This window comes from Nothobranchius furzeri, chromosome 10, assembly GCF_043380555.1.
Source record: "Nothobranchius furzeri strain GRZ-AD chromosome 10, NfurGRZ-RIMD1, whole genome shotgun sequence".
NCBI classification, from domain to species: domain Eukaryota; kingdom Metazoa; phylum Chordata; class Actinopteri; order Cyprinodontiformes; family Nothobranchiidae; genus Nothobranchius; species Nothobranchius furzeri.
In genome coordinates this window covers 42,797,908-42,808,735 of record NC_091750.1, presented here as the reverse complement: position 1 = coordinate 42,808,735, position 10,828 = coordinate 42,797,908, and the positions used below count along the sequence as shown (strand labels likewise).

The window sequence follows — 10,828 nt, the reverse complement described above, 5'->3', positions numbered from 1 at the left end:
CTAGATTTGGTGTTTAATAGAGTCGTTGCATATCCCACCTGGTTGTGACCTGATGCTGTCCACAGAGATGGATTTGAGCCTGATTAGAAGGATGATGCTTTGTTTGTGGTCCTTGCTTCAAATATAAAGCTGAGGACATTGCTTTGGCCTTTCGTCATAAACAGGAGCTGCTCTCCTGTCAAGTGACCTGCAGCGTCGTTCCACTCGGCCCACACAAAAGGTGAAGACAGCATTGGGAAAGGACAAGGACAGCAGCTGAGCCAGGGTGGAGACTCTGTATTAATTAACCTTTGTGGGATGTGCCCAGGAATGTTGGAGGTGTCCCGTATCCACGGAAACCGTGCTGACAGGGTTCAGAGCAGAGGTCTCTCAGGGCAGCGTCTCTGACACTGTCATGGCAACTAGCACAACGTGCGTCTCAGTGCCACCAGCTCTGGCCTCCAGACAATGCCGTGCCGTGACAGGTGCACCTGATCCTTAAGCCACCAGTAATACTCATCCAAACAATCCGTGGATTGTCTCTGCTACTCATATCTCATAGCTGTAAACTTCAGTCCCATAAGACCAAGGCAGGGTCAGTTGTGTGTGTTGTCTTCGTAATAAAAGTGCTTTCAGATTGGAATAAGAATAGATTCTGTTTTGCTTTATCCCTTTAGTATTTGGTAACGACAGCCTCAAAAATAATACTGTTGAAGTGTATTTAGTCATTTTTCTTTCTTTTCTTTTTTTAGAGGGGGGGTGGGGGGGTCCTTAGTCGCGGTCCAACAGTGACTTGTGTTTATATTGCAAAACCACTAACATGAAGAAGAAAGAAGAAGAAAATATCATTTCTAAAGCGCCTCTCAAGATAAAAATTACGAGGCGCTTCACAAAAACAAAAAATGTGAAAATATAAAAAAGCATTTAGAAAATGTTTTAAAATATATTAAAATGAGCAAAAAATAGGAAATTGTGATTAAAAAAAATGTTAAGAAAGAGAGAGAGTGAACAGGAAAGAGGGAAATCAGTGGATCCTGAGGAAGCTGGAATAGGTGGGGAGAGCTGAATAAAGAGAGAGGGGTGAAGAAGGTCATACAAAAGCCAGCTTGAACAAGTGAGTCTTCAGCTGCTTTTTAAAGGAGACCACTGAGTCCACTGATCTCAGGCTCAGGGGGAGAGAGTTCCAGAGTCTGGGGGCCACAGCAGCAAATGATCAGTCACCTTTGGTCTTTAGCCTGGTGCTGCACAACCAGTAGGCTTTGATCACTGGACCTCAGGGACCTGCTGGGGGTGTAGGGACTGAGAAGATCACCAATGTAAGATGGTGCTTGTCCATGTAAGGCCCTAAAGACCAGAACCAGGATCTTGAAAGTCACCTCTTTCTGTATGACCTCATCGGTACTAAATGAAATCCTGGTCCTCTGCTTGACAACATTTCAGGTCCGTAAAACTTGACTCTTTAAGCCGTAGTTGTCAACCTCCTTTCCCATGACGGACTCTGTTTCTGTTAATGGCACGATATACATCACAATGCCCTAGTGCCAAAACACAACATGGCGGCACCTTTAAGCAGGATAATTTACAGTGCTCAGCATTAATTTGTCAAAAAAAACCTTTAGTTTCCTTTCAGAATTAACATTTTCTATGAGATACCGTGCTACAAAATAATCCCCAGTGATTGCAAACAGTAGTTGCTAATTTGCACACCCAAAACGTGTAATCATGTTTGCTTCAACCAGCTTTAGTAGAACTGAAGATCTTGTGATCTAAGTTATATTATTAAACTAACTTTCATGTTATTGAGTTAACCAAGTGTTCAGTAAAACCAGCCTTGTGAAAATTCTGGAATTTGTTCTTTTGTTCACTGAGCTGCTGATTAAGTTTGTACTTTTTAAAGGGGGTGTACACTTTTATGCAGAACACTGTAGCTTCAGCTTTCAACAACACCAAGAGGTGGAGACACTTTACTATTACAAAGGGTGATTCATGCTTAGCCTGGCCTGCCAGACTCGTCCTCTGTTTAATTCTGCACAGAGTCTGGTTGCTCACAGATAGAGAGGCTCATGAGGGGCGGGACTAGCCAGCTCAGAAATAACCAATCAGAAAAAAGGCGGAAATGCCAACTGTAACGCGTGGCGGTGTAGTTTTTTTTAGCTTTAGTCAAAAATGGTGTCTGGCAATGGCGCATACATGTTTTTTTTTTTTTTTTTTTTTTTTTTTTTTTTTTTTTTTTTTTGACGAAAGGCTTTTAGCGCTTCTACTTGTTGTGGATTTCAAGACGTGTTCAGGTCATTTAGACCAGAGGAAAGAACCGCAGCGAACTCCGCTTCAGTCGCCATCTTTGTTGTTGGAGCGTTGTGGTGTGTGACGAATGCTGCTCAGCGCTGATTGGCTCGGGTAGGATTCTCAAGGGGTGGGGTTATTTGAAGAGAGTTCCCTGATGGGGCTGGCTGGTCTTTCAAACCCAAGTTGTTTTGGTTAGGGATGCACGATCAGGTTTTTTTGCTGCCGATCACCGATACCGATCACCGATACCGATCACGTGGATTGGCCAGAAATTTTCTACAACATTATGATGAGTGCTACACACTACATAATCTGGGAATAAAGGAAATGTAACCTAATCTAAAATGGTCTGTATTAGGGTTGTCACGGTGTGAAAATTTAACCTCACCGTTATTGTGACCAAAATTACCACGGTTTTCGGTATTATCGCGGTATTTTTTTTAAACGTGATACATTTGCACACAATTAAATAAACCCTGTATGTCAGGAAATATTGTCCTCAGTTTGTGTCTAAATTTTGCCTAAAATGTGTTATTTTGTAATTATGTTGTTTATTTGTTTACATTTTCCCCTTTAGTCTTTAAAATACCAATATTTGCCCATAACTTCTTATTTTATGTCTGTTTGATGTCATTTAAAAATATTAGATCAGATGATACTCAGTACTCAAGTAGCCTTCTAATCAGATACTTTTTTACCCTTACTTGAGTAATAAACCCTATATCAGGAAAATACTGTCCTCGGTGTGTGTCCTTCCAGTGAGCTTTGCAGATTTGGGAAAATGTCATCAGGCAGTAATCATTGTTAAATTCATAATTATTCTCGGAGAGAGACCAACTCTTATCTGTCCCTGGGAGCCCCGTAATGCATAGCGTCATTTCAACATGGGGGTGTCCGCGACACGGTTTATATGCAGGTAGCGGCGCTGCGGCTGCTTTATATAGCGACTCGTTGCATTCTCCCTCAACCCAAATCCTCGGATCACGCATTTTAGCTAAAACGCTAACGTTAGCTTGCCTTGCTTTGACTGTAGAGTTGTGGGTGATGGTCACACAGATGTGTCATGAGATTTGAAGCGTTGCTGCCTTTCACAGACACTTTTTCTGCACGTGCTGCAAACAGGATAGCCGTCTTCTATAAACTCCCTCGGCATTCTTCAAATATCCAAAAGATGCCCGTACTTCCGACTTTGTCTTCTTTGAGGATAATAAATGTCCTCCTGAGCGTTGCCGTCTCCTCCTTTGACCATTATTTCAGCTTTAGCTTCAAGAAAGTTTTGTTGTAAACAACAAAGCGCGCATGTGCCGCCGGCTACTTCAGCTGATGATACGGTGGCTGGTAAGGGTCACCGCGCCTACACCGCAGCCACGGTAAACCCACCAAGATAATATAGTTTTTTAAAAAACAAGACGGTTATTATTATTGTCAACTTTTTTTTTTTTACCGGGGTTTACCGCTACACTGGTTACCGTGACAACTCTACCTGATCGGTTTGCTTTGATCTATTTTGAAAATTCCGATCAAAACCGATAGGGGCGCTATCGGCCGATTACGATCAAATGCCGATCCATCGGTGCATCCCTAGTTTTGGTCAGGTGTAGAGCAAAAAGGTGCAGCTCCTTCCTAAAAAGCAAATAATCTCCAATAGAAAATAAGAGGATGCTTAGACTTTTGCATTGATGTTACTAATTTTTTTAAATCACAGCTCATCAGATCTCCAGACTTGATCCTGTTCATTATGGCCCAGTAGTTGCTGCTTCAGAAACCTTGTGGTTTGATCAAGGGTAACTTTCCACACATAAGCGTGGCCCGGCTGCCCTGTCTTTAGCACAAAGAGCTTTGTGTCTTCAGCTGATCAGCCATTTAACGTTAAACGTGCTAATATAGGCTTCTGAGATGGAGCTCCTTGTGTCTGTGATGATTTTTCTCTTTGGCATTGTGTTAACACGCGCCTGAGCTAAGACCTTAATTATTAAAGACATTATGCAACAATTCAGATGTATTCACCTAATACTTTATACTTGTTTAATGCCCAGAGACTATTTCACGGTGTCCTCTGTGTTTTCAGACTGTATGTCCTCATACTTCTGCTCATTCGTGTATTTAAGCAAGCGTGCTTCTGTTGGTGGGTGGGTGGCTCTTACTGTAGCTAGATGAAGGGTTGTGTGGTTTTAGATGAAGCTCAATTGCAAACGGAGTCGGGGGGGGGGGGGGGGGGGGCTAATCCAGTGAAATGGCAAGCTGCATAAAGAATTATGCACAGCTCTCAGAAGGCCCTTCACTTTTGAAAGACACAGCCGTGAGAGGCTTACAGCTCAAGACCTGAATGTTTTCAAGGTAGTGAGCTTGAATTTTCAATTTGAATCCAATCAAGGCTCATCTACATGTGTTGTGTGTTGGGTGGCTGTGAGGGAAGAGTGCAGAGAGAAGGAGCCGTGTGCAGTCAATCTGAAATGTTGCTAAGTAACAGCGATGGCAGACAAGGTGGGGAAATGAATGTGATATAGTGCTCTGCAAATCCCTGCTTCTCACATGGTTTCCTATTTTTCCCCTTTTTCCTTCCCCCACCACCCCTCCCTGTTTTCTCTCTATCTCTCACTTTTATAGATCTCCCCCCTCAGCTGTGAGCTCTACAGAGACACCACTGACAGAACAACAGACAACCATGGAATGCGTCAACATCATGGTGGTGGATTCCTGCTGACTCCTCGCTTGCTACTGGCATCAACCTGAATCTTGGCCTTCTGGGGTCCTGCAGCGTTTATAGGCATACAGCAATGCCTTGGAGGGCCGCCTGCCCCAGATTGCTTCCAGGCATGGTTGCTTCTTCAGCACGTTGCTGCTTGTAGCCTCTTCAGAACGATCCAAGTCCAGCGAGCGCATCCTTCTGCTCTTCTCTGTTCTCACCTGGCGCCAAGACCGGCCCTCTTTCTGGTGACTAACCAGTGCATGACTGAACCAGATGACCCAGATCACATTTATTTTCCAGTAGCAGTGCTAAGCAATACGAGGGGATCTGAGTATTGAACATGACTCATGGGGAGGAGCCTGGCCCTGAGACACACAAGGATTCAGCTGTTCTAACTTATCTGGAAGGTTTACTGATGCATCCAGTGGTGGCCGGGCCTGGGGCCACAGCAGGCGGGAGGTCCGAGGCTGTCCACAGCAATCAGCAACAGGGCAACAAGGTGGGGGGGTCCTTCCCACTAACTCACCATGCTCCAATAGCGCCCAAGGCTGGAACTAATAGACCGACTCTGGGTTCCTCACAACACCTGAAGAAGGCTCGCCTGCTGCGCTCCGGAGCGTGGAATGATCCGGGGAACCAGCGGCTGAGTTCACCCCCCATGGACCTGAATGGCCAAGTGGGAGGCCTGCAAAACGGAACGCTGGAGGAATCCCCTAATGCTGGAGAGAGCACCCTGTTGGCATCTCTGCTTCAGTCATTCACATCACAGCTTCAGAATGTGGCATTGTCTCAGAACACTAGTAAACCCACCAGTGAGTGTCCATCTCCAGCCAAGGCTCCAGCTGCAGACAAAGAGCCCCTACCTGTTTATGGGACAGCCTCCAGCCGCTTGAAAGGCCTCATGCGGAAGAGCAAACTACAGAATCACAACAACACCCCTTACAGCCGCCGTGGACACAGCCAGGACCGGCCACCAGAGTCCCCTCGATCAGCACACAGCGCCACGCCTCCTGCTGCTCCTGCTGAGTCGGTGTCCTGTGCTGAGCGTTTGAAAGCAGTGGCTAACTTGGTGAAAATTCGTTCTAGCCCCGCCCCCTCACCAAAGCCCAGCGTGGCCTGCAGTCAGCTTGCTCTGCTGCTGTCCAGCGAAGCACATCTGCAGCAGTACTCCAGAGAGCATGCTCTCAAAGCCCAGCTCTCAGGGAGATCAGCCAGCGAGAGACTGGCTGCAATGGCCAGCCAGCAGCACGACACAGACAAAAGGCCTCCAAGTGTTGGGGGGTCTCCAGACACACTAAGCTCCTTAGCAACTCAGAATGGAATGACAACTACCACGATGATGGCAACACTCCCTCGGACGGCAGTGTCCAGTCCTCAGAGCCCATCCCTGCTGCGTGGCCACAGCCAAAGCTCCCCACCCGCTGCTCCCCACGCGCCGAGCCAGCCCCCCAGAGAGAAAAGAGGCTTTGATGCTCGTCCAGTCCGCCCACCGCAGACATGCAGCAGCTTGCTGCTGCTGCTGCTGAACAACCACAACAGTCAGAAGCAGCTGACCAAGAACGGACACCTGGAGGACATCGGTGGCCTTCTGCCTCCAAGCGGCTCCTCTTCTGTCACGTCGGACAGTGAATGCTCCACCCATGAGAGAAGCATGACCAAGGACAGCAGTGATGCTGAGAGCTCCTACTCCAGCTGTTCCCCAATTGACCTCTCCATGAGAGGTCGTGGCAGTGCTAGTGCACAAGACACTGGGCCCAAAAATGCTCCCTCTTCTTCCTCTTCCGTCACCTCTGTGCTCTCTTCCTGTACCATGGTGCTGTCTTCCACCCCAGCATCATCCTCTCCTCAAGCCAGTGCTCAGCCCTCCACTTCATCCTACTCACCTTCTTCTTTGACTGTCTCCTCTGTATCCACTGCTATTTCTTCATCCTCGTCCTCCTCCTTCCCTACCTCCTCCCTGGACAAGCTAACGGAGTCTTTAATAAACAAGTGGAAACCAGAGCCATCCAGATCAAACGTCTCCAACAACAAGGAGCCAGAAATGAGTCCGGACCTAAAATCCCACCCGAAGGTCACTCTCATGCAGCTGCTGCTCGAGCGCAGGAACTCTGAGATGGCTAGCAAAAGCAGCGGGACACAGGACTTGCCTCTTGACATAACTATGGCCACCATGTCTCAAAGTCAGCAGAAAAGACTGATGTCCTGGGAGGAGAGCAGAACCAGAAGCTCCATAGAAAAGTCAGCAGGTCCGCCCCAGTCCCTCTACTCTTTTAGTCAGGACCCGAGTGGTGCACTTTCCCCGTATTCTTACCCCTCCCCCCATGTTCAGTCCAGCCCACTAGATTTGTGTAAGTCTAAAGCCTTCCCAGCTGAGAGGTCCTCAGAGCCAGCCTTTAGTGCCAGTAAACTGTTGCAGAATCTGGCCCAGTGTGGCACCACCACCTCCTCCTCCTCCTCCTCCTCCACCCCGCCCATCCCCTCCAGCAAAGGCCTGGGCCAGGAGATCGACACCAGCAGGCCCCTGGCCTTGATGGAAAGACTTAATGCTCCAGTCCACCGGACCAGCACCACTCCACTGTCAGATGGAGCATCAGGCAGCGGCACACCTTTCATTCACAAGGAGCCGTCCACTCCCTCCTCACAGATCGAGAACCTCCTGGAGAGGCGCACTGTGCTGCAGCTTCTTTTAGGAACCGGGTCGGCCGGCAGTACCACCAGCCGCAAAGACAAGTCCAGTGGTGGTTACCGGAGGAGTACTGAGGCAGCTGGGGGGTGCTACGAGACCAGCCCTGCCACCACTGTCCTTTGTGACAGCTCTAACGAACCTATCTTAGATGTGAAGGTAAAGTCTGAGCTCACAGAGGAGGCGGGGCCACCTCCTGCCAGGTCTGAGGACTTTAGCAGCAAAAAGAGACTGAGTGGCTGTGAGAAGAAAAGCCAGCTCTCCGACCCTCAGCAGGACTTGAAAACAGAAGCGCGGCCGCCAGAGGTCATAGCTAAATACGGCCTCCTGAGCCAGCTGCTCAAACAACAGACTGCCACCTACTACACTAACTCTGCAGTGCTGCTGGAGTCCCAGTCCACACAGGTGAAGGAGGAGCAGAGGGACTATCCCAGCCCCGTCCCTAAGAGGAGACGTGTCTGCCCTGAGCAGTCAGAGGGTTTGAGTCACATCAGGTCTCCAAAAGCAGTGGACGGTGGTTACACAAACATGTCCGCCTCTCCCACTGTTCAAGTGGAGCCGGAGCAGCAAAGGAGTCTGAAGGAGGAGGAGGTTCCACCAAGCGAGACCCTCACTAGGGAGAGCCGTGGCTTCAATGTTCTGAAACAGCTGCTGCTCTCGGACAACTGTCTGAAGGAACTGTCCCAGCAGCCACGTGGGACGCCCAGTCCCGCGGCCCTGAAGGCCAATGGGAACAGTCTCTCTCAGCCTGCCCACAGCTTCCTCCACACGCCCAGCTGGCACCCCCATGGCTCCCTCAACTCAGGGCTTCCGAGTAATCTAAGACCACTGCCCACCCCTCCCTCAGACAGCACCCCCGTCCGCTTCCCATGGGTCCACCAGCCGGCTCCATGGCCTGTCGCTCAGAAGCGAGAGCCCCCGACTCTGGTCAAGCAGGAACCCGAGAGCCCGGTCCGGTGGGGCAGTCAGGAGAACGACGGAGAGGAGGAGGGTTGTGACTCGAACCCGGACTCGCCGCGGCTGTCTCGCTCTAACCCCATCCTCTACTACATGCTGCAGAAGGGCAGCCTCCAGCTGAGGAAGGAGGCGTACGATCAGGGAGACGGAGTCCAGCCTGTGGTCAGGGTTAAGGAGGAGCAGATAAGCGACATCCACGCCTATGAACGCAGCCTGAGCTCCACCCCTCAGTCACCAACACACAACGACAAGCACAGCCACGAGAGCCAGGGGCTGAGCCAGTCCTTCCAGTAAGACTGTGGCTCCACCACAGGAAGTAGAAGCTGTTCATTGACTCTATTTAATTTAGGGTTTTATTTCTGGTTTTGGGGATGAGTTGCTAAACTGGTTTTGTAAGAAAGTGTGTGGTTCTTTATCTTTTTTTTTTTTAACCATGGTGTCACTGTTTGAATCCTACCTGCTGAGGTCACAGCAGAGGCAGCGTTGCTTTGGTCTCGATGGTCCACGTGAATCCCACACGCATCACTTCCCTCTGTTGCCTCTCATAAACCTTTTACACAGAACATTTCATAGTGATGACTCAAAACATGCCAGTGCTCACTTCAGTGCACACTTTTTATTTTCGCCACCAAAGCGTTCTCAGATACAGTCTCATCAGCTTTAGACAGGAGCGCCGTCCCGGGGCAGACGCGGTGGTCTAGCACAGCGGCACTCGTGCTTAGGAGGACCTGCGGGCTCTTCGGTGAGGAAACGGAGGCTTCTCCTCGAGTGCCGCGGCTGTGGGGAAAGAACCCACCCGTGGAGATTCGCTCAGTTTTTTTATTCGTGCTGAACCTTTAAGGCTGACATTCAAGAGTGCAAATTCAGGATGCCGTGAGCAGGATGAGCGCAGATGGGTCAACAGAAACCGCGTGGCTCTTAAACTTGAGCAAATGTGTGTAAACGGGTTTCTAGAGCAACAGTCTATAGGCTGCAGCTTATCTCAGCAGACTGGTAAAACTCACACCAGTTTTCCTTGTGCGCGCGCACACACACACCACACACACACACACACACACACCTCTTTCTGTGTATGCCATAGAAATAAAACTACCTGGAGTTTGCACTTTTGAGACTGAGCCTTTTTTAACTAATGATTTCTTGGCATGTGATGGAACAGTGTCAGTATTGTTATCTGCAGAGAGAATGACCGTTTGTGAATTTTATTTTCTAGCATTTTATTCCTGTTGTGCTCGATGGACATGTTTTATTTTTGTGTCGATGTCTTGTTCATAAACTGTCAAAAGAATTGCATGATGCTGATGAAAAGAAGACCACGGTACTTTGTTTTAGCAGCAGCTGGATTCGTGACCCTGCCTGCCCACTAATCACCAAGGCCTTTGTGTCTCGAGGGAGGTCTGGCATCCAGCTCTTTATTTCTGATTGTACTGTATTCTTTCTGCTTGATTTCATTCTGCTTATCCGTTTAGTCTCGTGGTCTTTTTATGACATATATTAATGACATATGTCTGCAGTTATTAATACATTTTCACAATGATTAAATATATTTGTGTATATAGTACTTTCAGTATGAAAAATTACTATTTTGTAATGTTTAAAAAAAAGATAAGACCCTAGTTTTTAATGCCCTGATATGTAAATATGAATTCTATGCGTACAGGTGTACATATGAAGGCTGAGGATACTACACCCATCTCTTTTTGGTTGGTTGGTTCTATGCATGTGTCTCAATGTGGTAAATGATAATCTATCCTGCGCTGTGTTGTGTAACAATGTCTGACTCTCCTCACTGCTGCCTGTTGCATGCAGACGCATGGGAACTACCTGTGTATCCCTACTGGTGATGGGAGAAAATGTCAAGTCTTAAAATAGATTTTTTTTATCGCAGAGCGAGAGGTTAGCACAGAAAACGAGCAGCCTCCATATAACAGACTGAGCAAGGTGATGAAAGTGTGTGAAAAATAAACATGCATTGAATATTTTTGTGATTTTATTTTCTGTTACTGGTTAACTTAGCTCTGTGAACAAGCATGGGGCTCTAGTGTGGGATTGACGTACAATCATAGATCTGCATTGTGCATCGAAGAAATACATTTGTAGCAGCAAACTATAAATATATACATATATATGTATGTATATGTGTATACATCTATATATATATATATATATGTGTATATATATATGTATACATATATGTATATACATATATCATTAAATACATATATATATATATA

General features: G+C 47.6%; 1 protein-coding gene across 1 annotated transcript; it reads left to right on the top strand.

The window, feature by feature from the left end:
* The first annotated feature begins 5,067 nt into the window (after positions 1–5,067).
* Positions 5,068–9,120, top strand: nrip1b (nuclear receptor interacting protein 1b). Its single transcript, XM_015960132.3, has one exon. It carries the CDS (start codon positions 5,295–5,297, stop codon positions 8,886–8,888), a length of 3,594 nt encoding a protein of 1,197 aa, XP_015815618.1. The 5' UTR covers positions 5,068–5,294; the 3' UTR covers positions 8,889–9,120.
* Positions 9,121–10,828: the final 1,708 nt, after the last annotated feature.